Source organism: Schistocerca cancellata, chromosome 2, assembly GCF_023864275.1.
Source record: "Schistocerca cancellata isolate TAMUIC-IGC-003103 chromosome 2, iqSchCanc2.1, whole genome shotgun sequence".
In the NCBI taxonomy this organism is placed as follows: domain Eukaryota; kingdom Metazoa; phylum Arthropoda; class Insecta; order Orthoptera; family Acrididae; genus Schistocerca; species Schistocerca cancellata.
Genome location: NC_064627.1, coordinates 722,343,572 through 722,371,502, shown reverse-complemented (window position 1 = coordinate 722,371,502; position 27,931 = coordinate 722,343,572). Strand labels below are relative to the sequence as shown.

The 27,931-nt window shown below is 39.3% G+C and overlaps 1 protein-coding gene across 1 annotated transcript in view; it reads right to left on the bottom strand.

Moving 5' to 3' along the window:
• The window catches only part of LOC126162515 (ribosome biogenesis protein BRX1 homolog), a 73,888-nt gene that overhangs the window by 30,116 nt on the left and 15,841 nt on the right, over positions 1-27,931 (bottom strand). The window contains exon 4 of the mRNA XM_049919079.1: positions 533-657. Coding sequence (XP_049775036.1) covers positions 533-657 — 125 coding nt within the window. The remainder of the gene's footprint in view (positions 1-532; positions 658-27,931) is intronic.

Below are 27,931 nucleotides of genomic sequence, written 5' to 3'. Positions count from 1 at the left end.
ATCTGTTCAAAGACCTATCTCTTTTCCATTACCCCCTTCCTTTCATCCTTCACTGCCCCATCCCCACCATCAGCTCAGGCAACTGCTTTCAGTAATCAAGTATCAATAATTAGTCTTGACATGGCCACAAGAGTGTACATTGGGATGTTTATGAGTGGTTGTGTGTGTGAATACGTGTCTAATTGCTAGAAAAAGAGCTAGTGCTCAAAAGCTAGTGTGAATGCTGTTTTCTGTTACATGTTACTGTGCTCACATGATACCGGTATATCTTGTTAAAAATTCTCTCTCTTTTTCTATTGAATTAGTTTTCTTGATCCAGTGAATAAGTCACAATTGATGTGGTCAACTGTTTCAGTAACCTGCAATAAAAATTCTGGCAATTAGCAGTGTATACATTGTTGATGGTTTCTTGTTGGGAGCAAATTTACCTGAAAAGCCAACAAAACAAAGTTTATTGTTTTTCCTATAATCAAGCATGTTTCTCCAGTCACAATGAACTTCATGAGGCCCACTAAATAAATTTTTATTGTACCTGGACAAAGAGCTCTTTCAGAAGTGCATAATGTGGATATTTAGTGAAATTTTCATCAAATGAGAGTAGTGGTCTTGATCCTTTCAAGCAATTTCCTGTGAACTTCAGTTCTGCCATTGTGTATGCTGAAAAACAAAATAACAGCATTAAGACCAAGATAACTGAAGGAAAAAACAATTCTCTTAATAAATGAACAAAGAGGAAAAAATTTACTCTCAGCAAAATAACTAATTTTTAAGTATGGCTAAAATCTGTTGGTAAGTCAACATGAAAAGATATTTATTTTTAAATTTAATTTTGATTTCTTTTTCTGCAGGTGCCATCCAGATGCCAAAAAATTTTCAGTTAAACCTTTACATTATTGGTCATTACTTATTCTGTGCTGTGGAAGGTACATTTTTCTGACACAAAAACTCATGTTTCAAATCTCCTTCATTTAACCAACACATTAGATCAATGATAGCCAAGCATAAAAAAGATGGAAAGTTAGGAATTTTAAAGTTATTGCTCAATGAAAGCAGTCAGATTTGCAAAGCAGCTGAATAAAGCATAATAAAGATGCTTGCCAGTATAAAAGACAACACGTGGATAGTGAAGGAGAAAATGTAGCTTTTATTTTGAACACACTGTTGCATTTGTTTTGATGGCTCCTTTTTTGAACAAAATTTGGTCAACTGAAGAACATTTATAGATCCTTTTGGAGAAAAAAAGTGTGTCTGGAATCTTTATTCCAAACTGGTGCAAGACAAACAGGATTTTCCTTCAGATAATTGCTGTGGTAGAAATAATGACACCATGAAATCATTGCCACAAAATTTAATTGATTTTTAATTACAATGCCGGCAAACATTGCACCTATTAATAAGAATCCACTTTTTTTACCTGGTATGTTGGGTTCCATTTACCCAGCAGACACTTTTAGACCCTAAACGGATTACAAAAATCATGATGGCATTACACAGTACCATTCTTCTGCTTACGATGGTAGCCTTATAGTACAAAACCCTTGTACTGAGTTGATAGATAGCTACCTTTGTATTCAATCTAACCAGCATAGCTGTCTTTGTATTCAATCTATGACACTTTGGATGATTCCTGGCAGATTTGAATATGTACTAGTGATTGATATCCATGTGTAAAAACACAATCTATTAACCTCTAATTACAGACCAATTTTAGTACTAATCTTTTCAAAATAAGTGGCCTACAATAGAACACAGATCCATTTTCACATCATAACGTAACTAAATTTCAAGCTGGTTCCTGCAAAGAATTATCTATGAAGTAAGCTATGTACAACAAAATAGATGATATCCTGACAAAGAAAAAAAGTACTGCCATCCTGTTGGCGTATTCTGTGACCTTTTCAAGACCTCTGTACCAACAACTTCCAGTTTATAAACTAGAATGTTATAGCATTAATGATATCACTTTATGATGATTCACATCTAACTTTCACAAATGGAAACCACAGGATCACATCGAAAGTTACACCACAGGGACAAAACTGAACACAGGATGCGGGAATATAAAATATTTAGTTGCATGACATTCACTGCTGGCTCCATTCCCAATAAACTGCACAAATTATCTGTAAATGACTAACAGACAGTTCAAAAACTGCAATGTTTGCTGCTCATACAAAAACAAGCAAACTAAAGACCAAAGCTCAGTTTTACCAGAGAAGTCAACTGATCCACGATCAGTTCAGTGAGTGAGGTTGTGGTGTGGTAAGACATTAGACTCATTACAGATGGCAGCAGTTGAAATCCCCAGATAGTCTGCCAGATTTTGGTTCTCTGTCATTGTCCTAAATCATTTAAAGTAAATACAAGGATGGTGGTTCTACATCTACATCCTGCAAGCCACTTTATGACATATGGTAGATGGTTCTTCGTGTACCTGCATCACTTCCTTACTTTCCTGTTACAGTTGCAAATAGTGTCTGGGAAGCACGTTCATCAGTAAGCTTGCATGTGAGCCAACATCTCTCTTAATTTTACCTGTGATATATAAAAAGAAAGATGATGAGACTTACCAAACAAAAGCGCTGGCAGGTCGATAGACACACAAACACAAACATCCACACAAAAATCTAGCTTTCGCAACCAACGGTTGCCTCGTCAGGAAAGAGGGAAGGAGAAGGAAAGACAAAAGGATATGGGTTTTAAGGGAGAGGGTAAGGAGTCATTCCAATCCCGGGAGCGGAAAGACTTACCTTAGGGGGAAAAAAGGATAGGTATACACTCGCACACACACACATATCCATCCGCATATACACAGACACAAGCAGACATTTGTAAAGGCAAAGAGTTTGGGCAGAGATGTCAGTCGGGACGGAAGTACAGAGGCAAAGATGATGTTGAAAGACAGGTGAGATACGAGCGGCGGCAGATTGAAATTAGAAATTAGCGGAGATTGAGGCCGGGCGGATAGCGAGAAGAGAGGATATGCTAAAGGGCAAGTTCCCATCTCCGGAGTTCAGACAGGTTGGTGTTAGTGGGAAGTATCCAGATAACCCGGACGGTGTAACACTGTGCCAAGATGTGCTGGCCGTGCACCAAGGCATGTTTAGCCACAGGGTGATCCTCATTACCAACAAACACTGTCTGCCTGTGTCCATTCATGCGAATGGACAGTTTGTTGCTGGTCATTCCCACATAGAACGCTTCACAGTGTAGGCAGGTCAGTTGGTAAATCACGTGGGTGCTTTCACACGTGGCTCTGCCTTTGATCGTGTACACCTTCCGGGTTACAGGACTGGAATAGGTGGTGGTGGGAGGGTGCATGGGACAGGTTTTACACCGGGGGCGGTTACAGGGGTAGGAGCCAGAGGGTAGGGAAGGTGGTTTGGGGATTTCATGGGGATGAACTAAGAGGTTACGAAGGTTAGGTGGACGGCGGAAAGACACTCTTGGTGGAGTGGGGAGGATTTCATGAAGGATGGATCTCATTTCAGGGCAGGATTTGAGGAAGTCGTATCCCTGCTGGAGAGTCACATTCAGAATCTGATCCAGTCCCGGAAAGTATCCTGTCACAAGTGGGGCACTTTTGGGGTTGTTCTGTGGAAGGTTCCGGGTTTGAGGAGATGAGGAAGTGGGTCTGGTTATTTGATTCTGTACCAGGTTGGGAGGGTAGTTACGGGATGCAAAAGCTGTTTTCAGGTTGTTGGTGTAATGATTCAAGGATTCCGGACTGGAGCAGATTCGTTTGCCACGAAGACCTAGGCTGTAGGGAAGGGACCGTTTGATGTGGAATGGGTGGCAGCTGTCATAATGGAGGTACTGTTGCTTGTTGGTGGGTTTGATGTGGACGGACGTGTGAAGCTGGCCATTGGACAGGTGGAGGTCAACGTCAAGGAAAGTGGCATGGGATTTAGAGTAGGACCAGGTGAATCTGATGGAACCAAAGGAGTTGAGGTTGGAGAGGAAATTCTGGAGTTCTTCTTCACTGTGAGTCCAGATCATGAAAATGTCATCAATAAATCTGTACCAAACTTTGGGTTGGCAGGCCTGGGTAACCAAGAAGGCTTCCTCTAAGCGACCCATGAATAGGTTGGCGTACGAGGGGGCCATCCTGGTACCCATGGCTGTTCCCTTTAATTGTTGGTATGTCTGGCCTTCAAAAGTGAAGAAGTTGTGGGTCAGGATGAAGCTGGCTAAGATAATGAGGAAAGAGGTTTTAGGTAGGGCGGCAGGTGATCGGCGTGAAAGGAAGTGCTCCATCGTAGCGAGGCCCTGGACATGCGGAATATTTGTGTATAAGGAAGTGGCATCAATGGTTACAAGGATGGTTTCCGCGGGTAACAGACTGGGTAGGGATTCCAGGCGTTGGAGAAAGTGGTTGGTGTCTTTGATGAAGGATGGGAGACTGCATGTAATGGGTTGAAGGTGTTGATCTACGTAGGCAGAGATGCGTTCTATGGGGGCTTGGTAACCAGCTATATATATATATATATATATATATATATATATATATACTTAAAAACAAAGATGATGTGACTTACCAAATGAAAGTGCTGGCAGGTCGACAGACACACAAACGAACACAAACATACACACTAAATTCAAGCTTTCGCAACAAACTGTTGCCTCATCAGGAAAGAGGGAAGGAGAGGGAAAGACGAAAGGATATGGGTTTTAAGGGAGAGGGTAAGGAGTGTGTATGTTTGTGTTCGTTTGTGTGTCTGTCGACCTGCCAGCACTTTCATTTGGTAAGTCACATCATCTTTGTTTTTAAGTATATTTTTCCTTCGTGGAATGTTTCCTTCTATTATAACCATATATATATATATATATATATATATATATATATATATATATATATATATATATATATATATATATATATATATATATATATATTGGTTCACTGTTCTAGGAACATAAGCTCTCAGAGTTTCAACACTAAACCATACAGCGATGCACAGTGCCTCCCTTGTAGACCTGTCATTGAAGATGGATGAGAAGCTCCATGACACTTTTGCACTTACAAATAACCCTGTGGCCCCTCTTTTTTGGATCTTCTCTATTTCCTCAACAATCCTATCTGATAAGGGTCCCAAACTGTTGAGCACTATTCAAGTCCCCCCCATGAACCATGGACCTTGCCGCTGGTGGGGAGGCTTGCGTGCCTCAGCGATACAGATGGCCGTACCGTAGGTGCAACCACAACGTAGGGGTATCTGTTGAGAGGCCAGACAAACATGTGGTTCCTGAAGAGGGGCAGCAGCCTTTTCAGTAGTTGCAGGGGCAACAGTCTGGATGATTGACTGATCTGGCCTTGTAACATTAACCAAAACGGCCTTGCTGTGCTGGTACTGCGAACGGCTGAAAGCAAGGGGAAACTACAGCCGTAATTTTTCCCGAGGACATGCAGCTCTACTGTATGATTAAATGATGATGGCGTCCTCTTGGGTAAAATATTCCGGAGGTAAAATAGTCCCCCATTCGGATCTCCGGGCGGGGACTACTCAGGAGGATGTCGTTATCAGGAGAAAGAAAACTGGCGTTCTACGGATCGGAGCGTGGAATGTCAGATCCCTTAATCGGGCAGGCAGGTTAGAAAATTTAAAAAGGGAAATGGATAGGTTAAAGTTAGATATAGTGGGAATTAGTGAAGTTCGGTGGCAGGAGGAACAAGACTTTTGGTCAGGTGATTACAGGGTTATAAATACAAAATCAAATAGGGGTAATGCAGGAGTAGGTTTAATAATGAATAAAAAAATAGGAGTGCGGGTTAGCTACTACAAACAGCATAGTGAACGCATTATTGTGGCCAAGATAGACACAAAGCCCATGCCTACTACAGTAGTACAAGTTTATATGCCAACTACCTCTGCAGATGATGAAGAAATAGATGAAATGTATGGCGAGATAAAAGAAATTATTCAGGTAGTGAAAGGAGACGAAAATTTAATAGTCATGGGTGACTGGAATTCGTCAGTAGGAAAAGGGAGAGAAGGAAACATAGTAGGTGAATATGGATTGGGGGGAAGGAATGAAAGAGGAAGCCGCCTTGTAGAATTTTGCACAGAGCATAACTTAATCATAGCCAACACTTGGTTCAAGAATCATAAAAGAAGGTTGTATACCTGGAAGAATCCTGGAGATACTAGTAGGTATCAGATAGATTATATAATGGTAAGACAGAGATTTAGGAACCAGGTTTTAAATTGTAAGACATTTCCTGGGGCAGATGTGGATTCTGACCACAATCTATTGGTTATGAACTGCAGATTGAAACTGAAGAAACTGCAAAAAGGTGGGAATTTAAGGAGATGGGACCTGGATAAACTGAAAGAACCAGAGGTTGTACAGAGTTTCAGGGAGAGCATAAGGGAACAATTGACAGGAATGGGGGAAAGAAATACAGTAGAAGAAGAATGGGTAGCTCTGAGGGATGAAGTAGTGAAGGCAGCAGAGGATCAAGTAGGTAAAAAGACGAGGGCTAATAGAAATCCTTGGGTAACAGAAGAAATATTGAATTTAATTGATGAAAGGAGAAAATACAAAAATGCAGTAAATGAAGCAGGCAAAAAGGAATACAAACGTCTCAAAAATGATATCGACAGGAAGTGCAAAATGGCTAAGCAGGGATGGCTAGAGGACAAATATAAGGATGTAGAGGCTTGTCTCACTAGGGGTAAGATAGATACTGCCTACAGGAAAATTAAAGAGACCTTTGGAGAGAAGAGAACCACTTGTATGAATATCAAGAGCTCAGATGGCAACCCAGTTCTAAGCAAAGAAGGGAAAGCAGAAAGGTGGAAGGAGTATATAGAGGGTTTATACAAGGGCGATGTACTTGAGGACAATATTATGGAAATGGAAGAGGATGTAGATGAAGACGAAATGGGAGATAAGATACTGCGTGAAGAGTTTGACAGAGCACTGAAAGACCTGAGTCGAAACAAGGCCCCGGGAGTAGACAACATTCCATTTGAACTACTGATGGCCTCGGGAGAGCCAGTCATGACAAAACTCTACCATCTGGTGAGCACGATGTATGAGACAGGCGAAATACCCTCAGACTTCAAGAAGAATATAATAATTCCAATCCCAAAGAAAGCAGGTGTTGACAGATGTGAAAATTACCGAACTATCAGTTTAATAAGTCACAGCTGCAAAATACTAACGCGAATTCTTTACAGACGAATGGAAAAACTGGTAGAAGCCGACCTCGGGGAAGATCAGTTTGGATTCCGTAGAAATGTTGGAAAACGTGAGGCAATACTGACCTTACGACTTATCTTAGAAGAAAGATTAAGAAAAGGCAAACCTACGTTTCTAGCATTTGTAGACTTAGAGAAAGCTTTTGACAATGTTAACTGGAATACTCTCTTTCAAATTCTGAAGGTGGCAGGGGTAAAATACAGGGAGCGAAAGGCTATTTACAGTTTGTACAGAAACCAGATGGCAGTTATAAGAGTCGAGGGGCATGAAAGGGAAGCAGTGGTTGGGAAAGGAGTAAGACAGGGTTGTAGCCTCTCCCCGATGTTATTCAATCTGTATATTGAGCAAGCAGTAAAGGAAACAAAAGAAAAATTCGGAGTAGGTATTAAAATTCATGGAGAAGAAGTAAAAACTTTGAGGTTCGCCGATGACATTGTAATTCTGTCAGAGACAGCAAAGGACTTGGAAGAGCAGTTGAACGGAATGGACAGTGTCTTGAAAGGAGGATATAAGATGAACATCAACAAAAGCAAAACGAGGATAATGGAATGTAGTCAATTTAAGTCGGGTGATGCTGAGGGAATTAGATTAGGAAATGAGACACTTAAAGTAGTAAAGGAGTTTTGCTATTTAGGGAGTAAAATAACCGATGATGGTCGAAGTAGAGAGGATATAAAATGTAGACTGGCAATGGCAAGGAAAGCATTTCTCAAGAAGAGGAATTTGTTAACATCGAGTATAGATTTAAGTGTGAGGAAGTCGTTTCTGAAAGTATTTGTATGGAGTGTAGCCATGTATGGAAGTGAAACATGGACGATAACTAGTTTGGACAAGAAGAGAATAGAAGCTTTCGAAATGTGGTGCTACAGAAGAATGCTGAAGATTAGATGGGTAGATCACATAACTAATGAGGAAGTATTGAATAGGATTGGGGAGAAGAGAAGTTTGTGGCATAACTTGACTAGAAGAAGGGATCGGTTGGTAGGACATGTTTTGAGGCATCAAGGGATCACAAATTTAGCATTGGAGGGCAGTGTGGAGGGTAAAAATCGTAGAGGGAGACCAAGAGATGAATACACTAAGCAGATTCAGAAGGATGTAGGTTGCAGTAGATACTGGGAGATGAAGAAGCTTGCACAGGATAGAGTAGCATGGAGAGCTGCATCAAACCAGTCTCAGGACTGAAGACCACAACAACAACAAACTATTCAAGTATTGGTTAAATGAGCATTTTGTTAGCTACCTCCTTTGCAGGAGGACCATACTTCCTCAGGATTTTTCCAATGAATCAGTTTGTCTTTCCTACTATCAGTTTTATGTGGTTGTTCCACTGTAAACTGCTCCATATGCATACTCCCAGATATGCAATAGATATGACAGCTTCCACAAATTCTTTGGTGATCATGTTATCATACAGTAATGGGCCTTCTATCTGTTTACATGCAATGTGTTAAATTTACTCTAACTGCCAATCCTTACACCAAGTGTCAACTATCTGCAGGTGTCCAAGCATTTCATTACAATTTTCTAGTGTTGCAACTTCCTCATATACAACAGTGTCATTTGCGAACACACTTTTGTGAGGTTCCAACATATAAATACCAATATGTAAAGGGGAAATGTTACAAGTAAAAATTGCAGAATGTTCCTGTTTGATTTACTTCAACAAATTTTTACACAATGCTCTAATAAATTTGGTAAAAATCTTTAATAGCCAAGATCGTATAAATTTGTCTTTATTTTTGACAACTTGTTTTGACAGGTAAGTATCTTCTGGTCTGTAACATATGCATATACATGAAATATATGTCCCATCATGATTTATGATGTAATATTTGAGAAAAAAATTGTTATCACAAAATGTGTCCATTTTGCCATGTTGTCACTATGGTGAATAAAATACAATACACTATACAAAGTACCTTGTGCACATGGCCATATTCATATATGTAGTGCCCACAGCTGATTGTCAAGTTTTAAAAACCACATTATACAGTAAAATGCATATATGCACATCTGTCTATATCTGTGTGTCATGTTCCATACATCTTAGATGAAGTGTATGGTGCAATTGGATGGCAGTGTGACAAAGATATACCATGTACAGCATATTACAACCACTATATGACTCTTTCACAGGTATCGTAAAATCAGAGCATAAATTATTCTCATTTTAAATTTAAAAATTACAAACTCTTTCGGATGTTCTTTAAAGATTAGCTACTGAAAGTTTTGTCTCACAAAACACAGAGCACTCCTCATAATTTCTCAACATGAGAAAATTCACTCTAACAAACATTCGAAAAAATTGTACACTACACATTTTTTAAAACAACTTGCAGGTTTTCTGTTAAAATCAACTGTGAGAAAGAGAAAGCTGTGCTCTTAAAACATGCAGTTTAATTTCTTTCTCACAGTCAGTTTTAACTATGAAAGCTTAAACTGAATGTGTAAATCAGTTAGGATCATTGGTATACAAGGTATACGAGGGAGGGAGGGAGGGAGGGAGGGAGGGAGGGAGGGAGGGAGGGAGGGACTCCTCCAGCTGTGGATCTGTGAGGAAAGTAGCCTCAATAACATTATTTTGTGTAGTTTTAATACTTTAACAGGTAGCATTAAAAGGTTTCACATGTATCAGGTTGTGTAGTAGCATCCTAACAGTAGGTAGATAAGCCATAAATACAACTATTCTAATATCAGCTTTTCTTTTAAAATCAATTGCAAGGAAGAAAACAAAACAGCACACTGTTGTGTACACAACTTTTGTTTAAAATTACATATACAGAGAAACAATACATATGCAATAAACAATTTGTCTAATGCACAGAATTTTATGTCTCGCATATGATTTAAATAGAAAACCTGTACATTGGCTTTTTAAAAAAATATATTGCCTATATCTACATGGATATTTATTAATGCATCATCTAAAATTCGAAGCATGTTGGTGATGAGCTTTTCAAGATCTTTTTCATTCATATTCTATATGATTTATTAAAATTATTTTCCATACCTTCGAAGTGTGCGAAGTTGCAATATGGAGCTAAAATTTGTGTGCTGGCACAATTCCTACGGGTACCCCATATTAGAATGTATATTCAACCGCATAAATACTTAGTAATTGCGAAGAATTGCCTTATTGGGTAGTAGATATATATTTCATATACGTTGTGAACAATAATGGCCGTCTAACACTCCTTTGGGGTGTGTCCAAATTAACTTTTACATTTGGAGATCTATCTTCATTATGAACAGCATATGCTATGTTCTATTCACTAGGAACTCTTCAATCCAATCACAAAACTGTCTGATACTCTCTGTATTGACACACACACACACACACACACACACACACACACACACACACACACACACACACAAGTGAACCACAGTATACAAATTTTCAGTAAGACATATTTTCATTTAAATGTTATTCATGTTCAAAAGCTGTTTCAAGCACAATTACATCATTAGTTGTTGCTAACCAATTACAATAACACTGTACGTTTGTGCACTGTTTTCTTTGTCATGTCACTGCAGCAGAGCTGTAAATGCCCATGTGAAAGGTTCTGCTTTCAAAACAAAGGAAAACATGGTCTTCAATTTAATGGCTGCTTCACAGCCTGTGTCATCTGGGTCCTACCTACCAACATCAGCATTTCTGAGTTGCATAAATGGGGACTCTGCTTGCAATTTATCTTACGTTCTCAAGCCCTGCTGGCCTCAACCTTCATCAGTCATTGTCCTTTCCTGTTCCCACTCCAGCATACACAGCCGCCTATTCCACCAATTCAGCCACCATCTTTTTGCTTCTCTCCTCTTCCACTCCGCGCAACCCTCTCGTTGGCCTCCACCTATCCTCCAGACTGCACCTAGCTGCCCTATCCTCTTTCCACCTCATCTCTGTATGCTCCCACAAGCAACACTCTACCATCCTCCATCCTATCCTGACACCCCTCCCCTTCCCAACCCCAGCCTCTTGACCATGATCACCCAGACTGCTTATCCCATCATGTGCAGCTGCTTGCAGACTGGCCTCGGCAACCAGAGACAGTGGTGGTGGTGTGTGTGTGTGTGTGTGTGTGTGTGTGTGTGTGTGTGTGTGTGTGTGTGGACTGGGGTGGGGGGGAGGGGGGGCCGGGGGGGGGGGGGGGAATCATTAGTGTATCTCAATGAGGAATTTTAAACTTTCAGCACAGGTCAGAAGCATAGAGAAGAACTCTGGCTCAAGTTTAAAAGAAAAGTTGACTACAAACTGGATAGACATGTACCAAGTAGAACAGTTCATAATGGGAGGGAACCTCCAAGGTATACAACCACTTAAAGAGACTTCTAAAGAATTAGAGATTACTGCATAAGAGGTGAAAAACAAAGTGTACAGCTATGGATAGAGAGATGATGAATGAAATAAGTTTGGCTGTCAAGAGAGCATGCCTTCAATGACTAGCACATGAAAATATTGTCAAGTTATATTTCATAGAACCCAAAGAAATTCTGGTCGTATGTAAAGGCTGTTAGTGGCACCAAAGTTAAGTGTCCATTCCCTACGGAATGAGACAGGAACTGAAATTAAGGGTAGCAAAGCAAAAGCTGAAATGCTTAACTCCATTTTCAAATGTTCCTTTACTAAGGAAAACCCAGGAGAATTGCCTCAATTTCATCCTCGTACCACTGGAAAGAGGAATGAACAATTAGTGTCAGTGGTGTTGAGAAACATCTGAAATTGTTACAACGAAACGAAGCTCCAGGCCCTGATGAAATCCCTGTCAGATTCTATACAGAATTTGTGGCTGAGTTAGTCCCTCTTCTAACTATAATCTATCACAGATCCCTCAAACAAAAAACCGTGCCCAGTTCTTGGAAAATGGCACAGATCACATCCATGTACAAGATGGGTAGTAGAAGTGATCCATAAAACTACCGTCCAATATCTTTGACATTGATTTGTTCCAGAATCTCATAACATATTCTGAGCTCTAACATAATCATAATGAATATCTTGAACAGAATGACCTCCTCCATACCAACCAGCATGGACTCCAAAAACATCGATCATATTAAACTCAACTCTCACTTTTCTCGTACAACATACTGAAAGCTTTGGATTGGGGCAGTCAGGTGAATGCAATATTTCTAAGATTTTCAAAAAGCATTTGACTCGGTACCAAACCTACGCTTATCGTCAAAAGTATGACCACAAGGGCTACCAAGTGAAATTTGTGACTGGACTGAGGACTTCTTGGTAGGAGGACACAGCATGTTATCTTGGATGGAAAGTTGTCACAAGATGTAGAAGTAACTTTGGAAATACCCTAGGGATGTGTGTTGAGACCCTCACTGTTCATATTGTATGTTAATGAACTTCCACACAATATTAATAACATCAGGCTTTTTGCAGCTGATGCACTTATCTGTAATGAGCTACCATTTCAAAGATGCTGCATAGATATTCAGTCAGACCTTGAAGATTTCAAAGTGGTGCAAAGATTGTCAACTTGCTTTAAATGTTCAGAAATGTAAAACTGTGTATTTCACTAAACAAAACAATACTGCTCAAGTTTTTGGCACCCATACCAGATAGGACTAACATGGAACATTGAATGAATGTGGGGAAGGCCAGCACAAATGGTGACAGGTTTGTTTAATCCATGAGAGAGAGTCAGAGACATACTGAAGGAACTGAACTGGCAGACTCTTGAAGACAGACGAACTATCCTGAGGAAGTCTGTTAACAACGTTTCAAGAACCAGCTTTAAATGACTGCTCTAGAGATATACTACAACCCCCTATGTATTGAACATAGGGATCATGAGGATAAAATTAGAATAATTAATGCACACACAAAGGCATTCAAACAATCATTCTTCCTGTGCTTCATACGTGAATGGAACAGGAAGGAACCCTAATAACTGAAACAATGGCACATACCCTCTGCTACAGATGTAGATGTAGCTATCTGTCAATGTAAATAAATGTTTACAAAAATCATGTTCTTAAGAACAGAAGTTAAAAGTTTTGAATCACAGCAGAAAGGAGAGCATATTGCGGCCATTCCATGTGTTATCGGATTTAGTTACCCCAAAATGACAGCTATTTGTGATCCCACAAAATCAGTTCAGAATACCTTGGCATAACATGACTCATTCTTGTTTGAGGAAATGGAAAACATGTTTAGGTATTACATTAAAAATATATATAGATAAAATTTTTTTAAAAATGACTAGTACATGCCTGTTTGGTTATCTACACTTCAATCTAAAGCTGAACTTTATTTATTTATTGCGGATTTCACAAAAGAAAATGGACAAAGCATTGCCTCTCTCTGCCAATTCAGGTTGGTTCAATGTCCCCATCATCACTTCTTCCTCCACAGTATAAAAATGACAGAACAGGCAAGCTTGGAAGATAAATTGTAAGCAAACTAATTTTACATTAAGACTGAAGCAAACTGTGACAGATAAAAGTTACACACTGAAGCTGTTTACAAGATGAAATGAACTTAGTCTGTAAGTAAAATGCCTAGCTATATTAGGGCCAGACAGAAAGGAATGTCTCCTGTTTCTTTTTATTTTTATTTTACAAACAAAAGTAAATACATAGGATAACAGCTGCAACATTCACAATTAATTTGTCCACTTCTCAATATTACCACCATATTTGTCCACAGTTTTTTTCCGCCTTGAAAAAAAGAGCATGCATACCTGCTTATTTGTGGTTCCTCAGTCACTGGTGCAAAAATTTTTTCAAGTTTTCTGCATCTTCTAAGTGATCCCCTGCAACGAGTTGCTTGAGTGGACAGTTGGAAGTCTGGTGATGCAACTTCAGCACTGTATGATCGATGGGGAGGTGGGGAGGGGAGACATCCTACTGGTTTTTTCATCAGTGGTGAAGTGACTGTTTTGTTGACTTCCTCTGTCATGCAAAAGAAGGAACATCCGCTGTAACTTTTGATGGGCAAACTCCATGAAGTCGTGTTCTCAACTTCTTGAGGGTATTGTGCACCATCTCCAAAACATAAATGAGAATCATGTGCTTTGCACCCCAAAAGACTGGTGCCACAACCTTCCCAGCAGAAAACATGAATACATCAATCTGAATTTTTTCCTTGTTGATGATATGTAATTCAATTCTATCAACTACCTCTTGGACTCAGACTCAAAAAAATTAACCCAAGTCTTGTCTGCAGTCACAGATTTCCCCGAAAAGTCCTCCCCTTCGACAATGAAGCACTGCAAAACGTTGGCTGCAATTGTTTTCCTTGCCTCTTTAATATGGTCAGGCAACATTTTCAGTAGCTACTGTGCACAAATTTTGGAGAAGTCCAGTTTTTCAATAACGGCCATCATACTACCTTTGCCAATGGATAACTGGCAATACAATTCATCTGTAGTTACCCAATGGTCAATACAAATGATTTGGTTGGCATCCAGAGTGACCAGCTGCTCCAAGTTGCATTAGCCAACTACGTTTGTCCTTCAGCTTCTCTACAGTGACGACCCACTGCCTAATGGTGCTGAAATCTGCCATAGGATCTTCATATAACACCATCAGCCTTTCATGAATGTAACTGGGCATATCACCTTCTGCAGTAAGAAATCCAGTCCCAGAATGCTGTGTTATATGTAACTGTAACTTTTGATGGGCAAAAAACTTAGCACTAACACACACAGTGCTGTCATCTGTTGATGCAGTAAGCTGTTTCTGGACAGTAGAAGAAGGAAAAAGAAAATAATAGGCATTACTTTCTGACTGGGCTTCATATATTCATTTCTACCAATGAAGAAACTTCTAATGGGTGAAAGTGTGCTAAGTACTGATGAACTCTCCTTTTTATAGGTAATAATTCACGAGACGGTAAACTAAAACCTTTGTGGCTCTCCATTCATCAAATCTGTGCTAATGCAAGGGATTTGTCAAGAGTGGGTTGACTGTTCACCAGACACACAGTACAACAAGTTGGGCAATATCTTCAATTTTCAGGGATTACTTTGACAAAGAACTGAATGCAGAGTTCAAGACATTGTTATAAATAAAATATTACTTTAACAAATTGCTATGACTTCAATAATGATTTTAGCCTTCCATCTTCCAATTCTGCATTGAATGAAAATACTAGTCTTATGCTGATACCTCTTAACACCATGTCAATACTGCAGCTCATGGCCCAGGATGCTATTGCCACATATAAGGTCTAATGGCTATGCCAAATTCTTGCAAATCCTACTGAAGAGCGACTTGAATGATGAATTCACGGTAAAATCGAGATTCTGACGACACTTCATTACAATGGCAATTGATGCAATTAGAGGGGCCGTGAAATCACCATTTTTAAATTTATGAACAGTATATAGACAAAACTGCTGCTTGGTGCTGCATCAGTTTTGAAAAATGAATTGTATGGTGATGTTATCAGAGTAACTGCAGACAAAGTGCACATAGCAAAATAAATTGATTTCACTTATTTTGGTGATAGAATGTTTACAAGATTCTTCTGGAACTAAGCAATGAGCATCTTATAACAGAAACTGAAGTTGAGAAAGTTCAACCTACAAGCCAGCTGACAACTAAGATGGTAGAGGCCTTCCAAATGGTAGTTGCTGCAAGGGAAAGCTTTGGAGACAGTGATCCAAATATGAAGAGAATCAACAGTCATGAAAGAAGTTCATCATGTTCTAAATCACAACAACATTTACCATAAACACATGAAGAAAAACAAGGAAGCAGCAATCAAACTTTTTTCTCCAAAACAGTTCAATACTTCAAATGAACTCTGAACACTTATTCCAAATTACATATGTTCTACTTGATCCAAAATTCAATGCACGGCAACTTAAAGAAACACAGCATCACTGTAATACACTACATGTTCAAAAACTGGGGGTTGCTTAGCAAAGAATTAAGAGATGAATGTTGGGAATTGCTAGGAGACACACAAATACAAATAAATGCACCAAGGGAAACACTCAAAGGGAAGGTGTAATTACAAATGCAATGAAAATTAAATGGAGGTAGGAGGGACAAGATGCAAGCAAATGGACAAAGGAAGTTCTTTGCTGGATTTCTAGAGACAGGAATAGATCAAAGGATGACTTAATGAATATAGAATAGATGGTAGAGCAGAGTGTGCACGAGCAACTGGGTGCCCAACTGATGAAGATGAATGAAGAAGCTTGGAGGCATTATTGCGTAGTGTGTTGTGTGTCCGATGCTGACATTAATTTTTTTTGTTTTTGATACTAAAATAACTTACATAATATGAGTTGCTTTTAGTCTAAATGCAGCACAAAATGATTGTAAGAATTGGCCCATTACAACATTTTGCATACAATTTACTGTCATTTAAGTGCTTTTGTCACACACCACATTTTGTGTTGTTGTGGGAGCTCAACATCACGGTTAACAGTGTCCTTACTATTACCACATGAGATGAGTAGGGTTAAAACACATGAAACGCAGACATGTTGAAACGCTCCGCAACACACAAAACGCTCCGCAACACACAAAACGTTATGGGGAAGGCTAACCAAAGACTGTGTTTTATTGGCAGGACACTTAGAAAATGTAACAGACCTACTAAGGAGACTGCCTACACTACACTTGTCTGCCCTCTTTTAGAATACTGCTGCCCAATGTGGGATCCTTACCAGATAGGACTGACGGAGTACATCGAAAATGTTCAAAGAAAGGCAGCATGTTTTTTATTATTGCAAAATATGGGAGAGAGCGTCACAGAAATGATACAGGATTTGGGCTGGAAATCATTAAAAGAAAGGCATTTTTCGTTGCAATGGAATCTTATCACAAAATTCCAATCACCAACTTTCTCCGCTGCATGTGAAAATATTTTGTTGACACCGACCTACATATGGAGGAACGATCACCATGATAAAACAAGGGAAATCAGAGCTCGTACGGAAAGATATAGGTGTTCATTCTTTCCGCACGCTATACGAGACAGGAATAATAGAGAATTGTGAAGGTGTTTCAATGAACACTCTGCCAGGCACTTAAATGTGATTTGCAGAGTATCCATGTAGATGTAGATAGGAGATTGCATTCTCTCTCTCGCACTCTTCCTCACATTAGGATACACTGTTATTCTTAACAGTACTAATGTGAAAACTGGTATAAGACGGACTATTAAAATATTGTGATCAGATCAGAAAAGACTCACAGGTGCAAGTCAAGAAAAGCTGGTTGCCTGATAACTAACATAATAACTGGATGAGCCAACCACTCACTGCACACACTAAAATCTTCTGCCTAACTGCTTATGCAGAAGGTCAGACAAAACTATAATTGGAGAAATCCTGTCACAACTTACAATTGAACACACATCTTCTACTAAAACAGTTTCTACACTCCCATCATAATGCACACTACACTCAGTTAAAATATGGTGGACTGTAATCGGCATTCCACATGCGTGAGTAATGGGTAGTTCTTCACATCTGAGAAGGAAGACATGTGTTGGGGGCTGTGTCCTATTTAAAGATGTGATAAGCAGACTTCATCACTTCTAAGTGGTTGGAAGAGTGTGTGCCACACCCTTATTGGCCCTTTCACTGACTGCAGCTTGTTCAACATGCCCAGCTGCTCTTCCACATTGAGCACATCAATTGTATATGAAAAGATTCTATATAAAGCTAGTAGAACACGATAAAACCACAACTGGTTAATTTAATTTGAGAAGCAGCAGTTCTTTTCAAAGTATAGTCTTTAATACTAAATTAACAACATTACATTTAGCACAACTAAGCACAATCAGCTTAACGCTGTTTAATAACAGTTAATTATTAATGCTACAAGGTGTGTCAGAATGGACTCCCTAATTTGAAGGGTGAATGGAAAAAAAAAATCAACAGAGAGAATTAAAAATGCCATTTTAATTTCATTAGGTTTAGAAAATTATATCATCCAGGCGATGACCAAGGCTAGCCATGCTCATACTGAGTGGTTCAAAAAAGTATTCGAGAATTATCTTAAAAAACATGCATGAGCTCAAATCCGGAGAGTACCCTCATAAGAAGATCAGGCGGCTGGGAAACTGTTCTTGCAGAATTTGGTGTAATGAGCAGTGGTGCCATACTGTTGAAACCAAATGGCTTCTGTGTCATATTTCTCATCATATTCTTATATTTTAGGGGGTAAAAATTTCTTCAGCATCTCACAACAGCACACTTAGTTCATAGTAACAGCTGCATCTTGAGATTCAAAAAAGAAAGGTCCTATAATGCCCATGGAGGACACAGTGCACCAAACTGTCACTCTGGGTCTATGCAGCGGTCTTTGGTGAAGTTTGTGAGGGTTTTCAGTCACCCAGTAATGAAAATTTTGCTTATTTACTGAGCTGGATAGGTGAAAATGTGCTTCATCGCTAGACCACAGAATATTTTCGTGTTGCACCGAGGCAAGATTGCATTGCAAGCATTTGAACGTTTGACCCAGTCTTCTGGATTAAGTTCTTGAACAAAGATCAACCTGTACAGATGTAAAAGAAGGTCAGGGTGTAAAATTCGCCTTACAGTTCTGGACAATATTCCACGAACAGAAGCATGTTTCCACACAGAGTGAAGACTGGGATTGTTCAATGGGCACTCTCAATGCCATAACATTTTCAGGTGTCCTCACACTTTTAAGTCAGCCAGCTGGTTTTCTAGGAAGTGCACATCCTGTCACCCTAACACTAGGAATACACTTCTTAATGGTATTAGCATCAGGAACATTGTCATGACAATTCAAACCAAACCACCTACGATAAGCCCTCTACGTCAGCACCACACTATCATCGTTTTTAAACAACGTTTCTATGACAAAGCCTAGGCTCACCAGACATTGGCATGGTGACTATAAAAAATGGTGGTGTTTTCCCCACCTAACACCACTCCTCCCATTCCACTACTGCACCTGCATGCTCTATGGTGATTGTTTGAAATTAGGAAGTCAATTCTGCCCCACCTTGTATTTTTAACATAAAATTCTCTTCGATATTGTATATCTTGACTTGTTCCACATTCCTGAAAGTTCTCCCTCACAGGGATCTAGGTCACATCATTAACAAATGAAGCAAAAAGTATTTCCAATGCGCCGTGTTCCAGTAGAACGCAAAACCAATGCAAATTTCTCTCTGGCCGAAAGTTGCTCAACATGTAGTGCTGTGTGTTCACAAGCTCTCTTAAATGGTACAGGAGCCAATGTGGGTAGCTTTGTTCTGCAGTGCCTCATGCAATCATTTTAACTCTTGAAGCCAGTAATGCACATTAAATGCAGCATCTGTAAGAGCAATTCATGTTCCATTATCTCCTCCTCGGTGAATAATGAAACTAACATTGTTTACTGCATCTACATCTACGGCTATACTACGTATGTCACCTTAAGGTGTGCAGCAGAGGGTACGCCCTTCACCTGCTGCAGTCACAAGTGGTCCACAGGAAGAACGACTATAAGCAAGCCTTCATGTGAACTCAAAACACTAGTTCTACCTTCAAACAATGGAATATCCAGGATGGAATGTAACAGTATCATGAAAAGGAAAGCTGCTACACACACACACACACACACACACACACACACACACACACACACACACACACACACACGCGCGCGATTGGAGTGGCGACTGGGTGGGGATGAGGAGGCTGGGACAGGGAGGGAGAGGAATAGTATGGTGAGGGTGGCAGACAGTGAAATGCTGCAGGTTAGACGAAGGGCAGGGGAGAGGTGGGGGGGGGGGGGGGGGGGGGGACAGAAGTAGTGCAAAAGGAGAGAAGTTCAAAGACTGGGTGTGATGGTGGAATGATGGATGTGTAGTGCTGGAATAGGAACAGGGAAGGGGCTGGATGGACGAGGACTGTGACTAACCTAACTAGCCTTCGTTAGTCACTACACAGACGTCATTCCACCATCACACGCAGCCTTTTTACTTCTCTCCTTTTCTGCTACTCCTGCACCCCCCCCCCCCCCCCCACCACCTCTCCCCTGCCTGCCGTCTAATCTGCAGCACTTCACTGTCCGCCACCCGCACCATACTATCCCTCCCCCTCCCCGCCACAGCCTGCTTTTTACCCCCACCCAGTCACCACTCCCATCATGCACTGGTGATGCTTCTCACAGTGTGGTTTCAGTTGCCTGAGACTGCAGTCATGTGTAAGTAGCATTTGAGTGCACATGCATGTGTGTCGTCTATTGTAGACGATGGCCTTAATGGCTAAAAGCTTAATTTGTGACAGTCTTTTTCTTGTGTCTATCAACGACTCTCAGCATCTCTGCTAAATAATTTTACGTTCATTGTCTTGTGGCAAAATGTACGAAATAGGAAGAAATACACTGATTGACTCTTCTAAGAATGTATGCAGTAAGTCACAGTGTGATGCAGAATGCTCCTCTTGCTGCATCTGCAATTGGAAATGGGTGATCACCTCCATGACACCTTTCTTGCTTATAAAATGAACCTGTAACAAAACACACTGCTGTTTTTTGGATATCCTGTTTTTCTTATTGGTTCTCGTCTTTCTTATGGTGATGAAGCAGGAGGCTCAACACTTCATGTCTATGCTCCTCTGAAAGCAGAACGGCTGTTTTTACTGCCAATTTCCATAACCGAAAGCAGAATTAAGTGTTAGGACATTGTTTTCTCTCGTCAAGGGCTGCAAAATAACCAAATACATGAAACAGCTACAACCCCCTGGACAATGATTGTCAACTGATCTGACACAGTGTTCAGTAGGAACACTTAAGGGCAGAAATCAGTCTATTACCTCATTGCCCCACTAACAAAGAAAAGGAATTCATACTTTTAACATTCCCCCAGGCTCATACAATTTGTAATCAAGTACTACAGCTTAATGTTTGATATAGAAAACAAATATTTAACATCTCATTTTATTTCTAACCTCTACTAACAATTTTTTTAAAGATTTCTGTACTACAATGGACATAGTTATTGACTCGGTAGCCTACATTTATACATATAATCACTGAAGTATAACGACACAAAAGCTGCGTATTTCTTGATTTGTTTCTAAATAATTTTATTGTTATCTGCAAAGAACATTAAAAGTGTGATATAGCTTAATAATGTCCAACAGTCTTCCTTTAAATGTGGCTGTCTGTTGCTACATGTCTCCTCTACTGCGAGCAGTAATCTATTCTAATTCATATTGTTAAAGAGTAACATACAGGGTGTTCCAGAGTCATTGCATCAAAAAGTCTAGGGGTAATAGATCAGGCCATGGGGAACAATTTTTGTTACAGGCAAAATGTTTGCTGATGCTACCCAGCAACACTAGAAGTGCTATCAACAGGGGATGTCAAATTGATTCCATATTTTTAGATTTCCAGAAGGCATTTGATATCATTCCTCGCAAGCGTCTTCTAATCAAACTGCGTGCCTACGGAGTATCGCCTCAGTTGTGCGACTGGTTTCATGATTTCCTGTCAGAAAGTTCACAATTTGTAGGAGGAAAGTCATTGAGTAAAACAGAAGTAATATCCGGCGTTCTCCAAGGACGTGTTGTAGGTCCTCTATTGTTCCTGATCTATATTAACGACACAGGAGACAATCTGAGTAGCCGTCTTAGATTGTTTGCAGGTGATGCTGTCATTTACCGTCTTTTAAAGTCATCAGATGATCAAAACGACTTGCAAACTGATTTAGATAAGATATCTGTATGGTGCAAAAAGTGGCAATTGACCTGAATAAAGAAAAGTGTGAAGTTATTCACATGAGTACTAAAAGAAATCAGCTAAATTTCGATTACGCGATACGTCACACAAATCTGAGGGCTGTAAATTCAACTAAATACTTACAGATTAGAATTACAAATAACCTAAGTTGGAACGATCACATAGATAATATTGTGGGAAGAGCAAACCAAAGACTGCGATTCATTGGCAGAACACTTAGAAGGTGCAACAGGTCTACCAAAGAGACTGCTTACACTACGCTTGTCCACCGTATTCTGGAGTACTGCTGTGCGGTGTGGGATCCGCATCAGGTGGGACTGACAGATGACATTGAAAAAGTACAAAGACGGGCAGCTCGTTTTGTATTATCGTGAAATAGGGGAGATAGTGTCACAGACATGATATGTGACTTGGAGTGGCAATCATTAAAACAGAGGCATTTCTCATTGCAACGGGATCTTCTCATGAAATTTCAATCACCAGTCTTTTCCTCTGATTGCGAAAACATTCGGTTGGCACCCACCTACATAGGGAGAAATGATCATCACAATAAAATAAGAGAAATCAGGGATTGCACGGAAAAATTTAAGTGCTCGTTTTTCCTGCGTGCCATTCGAGAGTGGAACAGTAGAGAGACAGCATGAAGGTGGTTCACTGAACCCTCTGCCAGGCACTTTATTGTGAATAGCAGAGTAATCACATAGATGTAGTATATTCACCAAGAGCTAGGATGAAACGGAAACAGTTTCATGAGATCAAACACCAGCTATTCCACAAAACATTCAGTGTTCATGCGATATGTAGGGGTGTACAAAATTCTTCACACATACCGTGCAGTTGGCAGCAAGGTTGACGTCGCTCATGAGGAACAATATAATACAGAGCCACTGGGCTGATATCACAGCAGAACATGCGTCACTCATGAGGAACCCTGACTTATCAACGTGAGCTACAATGTAATGAAATAAAGCATTAAAAACTGACAGGCAGCATAGCATACTGAAACACAAGTGATTTTAATAGCCATATTAGTCACAATTATGTTAAAGGACGACAAAACTAAGTTCATTTAGTTGAACATGAACTGTTTTTATTCAGGTTTAAATAAAACCCTCTACTCTCTCCTCTATAATGCAGTCTAATTTCCACATTTGAGTTTCACTTTTTTCCACTACATGGTGGGCACACTTGGGCCAAACTCAATCAATGGCATTAAATTTGCATTGGCACAGAAGAATTCGAAGCACAGTTCTTTCTGCATTCTTAGACATTTCATCTTCTGCATATTCATTGTGCGCTCCCTTTCTTTTATGATGTCTAGTAATTCTTTCTTCAAAATCCCATCTTAAAAAGCAAAATTTTTATCACCTGAAAGGCAATATAATCACTCTGATATATCATCCTAACTGGAATTCACATTAGGACTCTTTCTTTTCTACAAGAATGGTGTGGAGTGTTACCAAAACAACAACTGTATTCTCCTGAAGCCGAGGAAGAACATACTGAAAACACTACTTGAATGTATCTGGGCACATCTCCTCACAATAATCTCCACTCTTCTTGGATTCAAAAGTCCACAGATGGCCTTTGATGAAACCAGCCTTGCTCCCAATGTGTGTGATACTGAGACGTTTCCCTTTATCTGGACGGCTCTCATTTCCTGGGAATAATCCAGACAGAAATGCTTGTTTTGAGAAGTTTATGGTGTTATTTACCCACATGTTACTTCGGGTATATCGTACATTCAACCATGTCTCGTCCAAATAGCAAATGGATCTTCCTTCTTCTCTCAATAGTTTAACAGCTCGCAGATAATGCAGCCTCCATAAAAGTACATTACCGTGTCTATTAGTGTCCTATCACATCCACATCAAACATGTTTAGAATTCATTTCTTTCAATAATTTACAAATTGTAGTTCTCCGTTAATTTCCCAAATCTGGATCTTCATTCACATCACCAATTGGCAATCTGCTAAAAAAAAGAAGGAAAAAAAGATATTGATTTACTTTCCTTCACATCGCATTTCTATCGAAGTTGTCAATACTTGCTGAAATATTCTGTTGAGATTTACCTTTCTTAGGAGGCTTCAAAGAGTTCATGACCTTGTACTCAATAGAACACAGTACTCATTTAATAGAACAAAAAACCAGTCCAAGTCGCAAATATTTTATTTCTCATTCAATGACTAGTTTCTGGCCGAGACCCATTTTCAAATCAACATAAAGTCGAAAATGGCATTTCAGAAGATGTAAAAAATGTGTAATACATTTACAGTGCATGCCCATTATCATATGATACACCAAAAGGCGACCAATGCCTGTAACTGCAGCTGTTTTCAAAACCGCGTTCATCACTGACTCCTCTCGATAAAGCAGCTCTATTTTATACATATTAAGAAACACGTTTTCCAGAAGAACTTAATGATTTCTTTTTTAATAATTTCTTGGGTGGACTCAAAACTGAAACGTCTCCCTCACTCGCTGTATCCGTGAATAATGAGTTTATTCTTATGTGAAACTAAATAAAAGAGAAAGAATGAACCATGCAATGCTATTGGATGGGCACACAAATTAGGAATTTCAAAATGCTAAATGTGATTACTAGCACTGATACTTATGGTAGTAATCAACAGCTGGTCTTTCAAACATATTTAAAGATAAACTTTAGAACCAGATTATAAAATCACCACTGTATAACAACATACACAATAAGCTTGTACCGGCAACAGATAAGGCCACATCGAGTGTGCATCCCCTACCTTGTTCACCCGTTGACAGCAGCACTTTTGTCACATGGCTTGATGTGTTTACAGGTCGTCTCTTGTTTTGGTGAACGGAGTATAGGCATCTTTTGTAACTAGTTATACCCTTGATAGGTAGCAGTGTTCATATGCCAAGTGTCTTACCTGTAATCTTGTCATCTGCTTTGTGCCAAAGAGGGTACACTGAGTTTCTAAAATATCTTTCTCCACTTACAGACACTGATCCTTAATGTTTTCTTGCAGAAAATCACTATAAATTTACTGGGATATGTAGTATGCAGATGCAGCACACCTAGTTAGTGCACTCTGCAAGTATGGTGCAATCTCGTCAACCAAGGGCCAATGAATTCAGTAAAAAGATGCCTAGTGTCAGTGAACATTTTGCTCTAATGAAAGTTGTTCCTCATTAGATGCTCTTGTCATCCCCAGATGTTTGATGCAAAGGCTTTGAAACTTCCTCTATATTGTTATATGTATAACAACATGAAGATTCCCTATGAATAGTTTGTGTCAATGTACTGGATTAAAGGGAGTTGGGATACCTTATACCGCCAATGTTAAATTTTGTCAACTGGCTTTCCTGTATTTCACAAACCACTGTAGAATGAACATGAAACTTTTACAATATAACACATGTTATGTTCCTGAAATAAAATAACTGCATTTCAACTACTGGTTTTGAGTGTCACAAATTTTTAACTACATGGTTAAAATATTGTATACTTTTTTGTACTTTCTTCAAAATAATTTTAGTTATACTTAACATCATGTATTTATTTTAGTTCAGTAGTCTCAGTATGCACAAGCTGCAACGCCCTGAAAATTTGAATATTTTGCTTCACATGGTTCCTAAGATTCATGGGAAAAGCAGTTAATGTAAATTTTCAGAAACAGCTTCTAAAGTTTGAGATGCCTAAACTTACTTATGTTCTATTTTCACTCACTCGGAAGCACCCTGTACCATGTATCATCTCCTTGATAATTTTCCATCATGACCCCTCAGTAACCATTTCTGCGACATAATGAGCTTTACTGATGCGAACCTTTTTCATCTGTTGGAAGTTCTCTGATGCAGATTACATCAGGAATTAAACCCATAGGCTGTATCATTTTCACTATACCAACACTGCCATCATTAAAAGCAGTAACAGTATCACAGTTCCCAGATTTTAGTGTCTTTCTACTAAGAAAAACATTTTTTGGTATATGAATCCAGATGACATTGCTGAAAGACTCATTTGGATTCAGAGTAAACTCGTGTAGATTTCTTCACCTAGTCATGATGTGCCACGTCTCTGCAAATGAGCTTTACGACTTCCACGACTGCTGCTGGAAGGGCATATTTATGAGTGTACGAAATGTTAGATACTTTTGATATGAATCTGATCTGCAAGGGCAAAGTCACTGAATTGCTTTGTCATCTGTTGACACTTGTGGAAGAAGGTAGTCCATACTGCCTGCTCCATTCTGAACATATCATCATGGTTATTCCTAAAGGCCATCCCATAGTATTGTTGCAATTAATTAATAATTTTGACTGCCACACTACCCTTTATGGTTTTACCATCTGAAAGTTTCTCTTTTTCACACTTAGTTTCAACTTCCTCAGCTTTCTTCTGAATATGATTAACATATACCAGTTTATCACTGTAAGACTGAACAACTACTGTATTTCTGTATGCTTCCGAGTCCCCATCACCTAAGAACAAAAGCCTGTTTCATTCACAGAGTGACTGAAAATTTCGAGAGCTGCAGAAGCACCATGTCACCATTTGTTCCTTCATAGTTCCAACACGAGATACATTTTCCCTGGTTCCACAATTTATATTTATTATAATGTTTCATTAGACTCTGAAAGTTGACTGACTTTCCAATATCCACACCGGTCACTGTAACAACCGAATTCTCAAAACTTCTACAAGCAACATGGGTTTATATTATGAAAAGTTATGATATTGTTTTCGGCAGTGCTACCAATAGAAATAATGTAATTCTTCAACTCCAAACCTCTCCCCAGTGTCACAAAGAGAGGGTTCCTGACACTGTTGATGGTGATCCATCCTTCAGCTGGAGATATTGAACTCTGAAGATCCTTTGGTGCTGGCACTAGGTTTAACCCTCTAGCTTCCCTTCATCCGGAGCAATACAAACACCAACACTATGCTGTATAAGCACTCATCACAGTTATCAACATGACACAGGTCAAAAGAAGGCAATGGCAAAACGCTTCCACTAGGTCTTTGCCTAGAATGACAATGCAGGGTTCCTGCATCTGGTTCCCCACCATCATTCCCTGAGTATGGAACTACTTTGAGACATTACCATAATAGAAAATGGTGAATAGTCATTAAATGTTACTGTGTGCCACACAACAAAAAGTTGCAGAGTCACTAACGTCATTATGTACATCCAAATTACTCCTGTCTCATCTATTACATACATACCTTAACTAAACTGTAAATGACTGAATTCACAAGCGAATGGTTATCTGACGTGCACAATAATTTACAGAGATAGAACAGACAACTTACCCGCCATTCAAAATCTATACCTCCACTAAAACAAAACAGGTTCAGAAAAGTCACAGCTGACATGTTATTTGCTTCTTGTAATAATAATAATAATAATAATAATAATAATAATAATAATTTATTATTATTAACTATTATTATTAATATTATTATTATTAAAGAAAGGAGTTTCTAATAAACAGTCTACAATACGGTCAATGGCATTTCTTATTTGTTCTCTTGGGCAATGTTTGTGGTAGAGCTTTCTGTGTTGGGAACCGAGGGGATTGTGTCAATAGCTGACCATAAGTATCCAATGAAAATTCAACAGGCATGCAAGGTCTCACAGTAATGACTTGAAATAATTTTGTCAAAGAATACTTACGATCCGAGAATGCACAGTTTTATCAAACAGGTAGTGGTCATAAAACCTAAAGCCATGATATTTGCCATAGCAATAGAAATAATTTTGTGGTACAATATACTGCCAAAATTACAATACAAATAATGAGAGACCTTTATAACCTCTGATGACTGTCATTTAAATCACTGTGGTACTTTAATTGTTCACTGACTGTATTGGAGCTGCTTCTCTTTGATACTAAATTTGTTGACTCCAATTTGAACCAAAATATTCCCTTGCAACCTAACCAAGACCTTGTGTTATGTTACAGATAGGGCAGTCACCACAACTTTCATTGCAAAAATGTAGTAAAACAATCAGTTACAGCAGCCACAATTTAAGGCAACCTTAAATGCCTCAATAG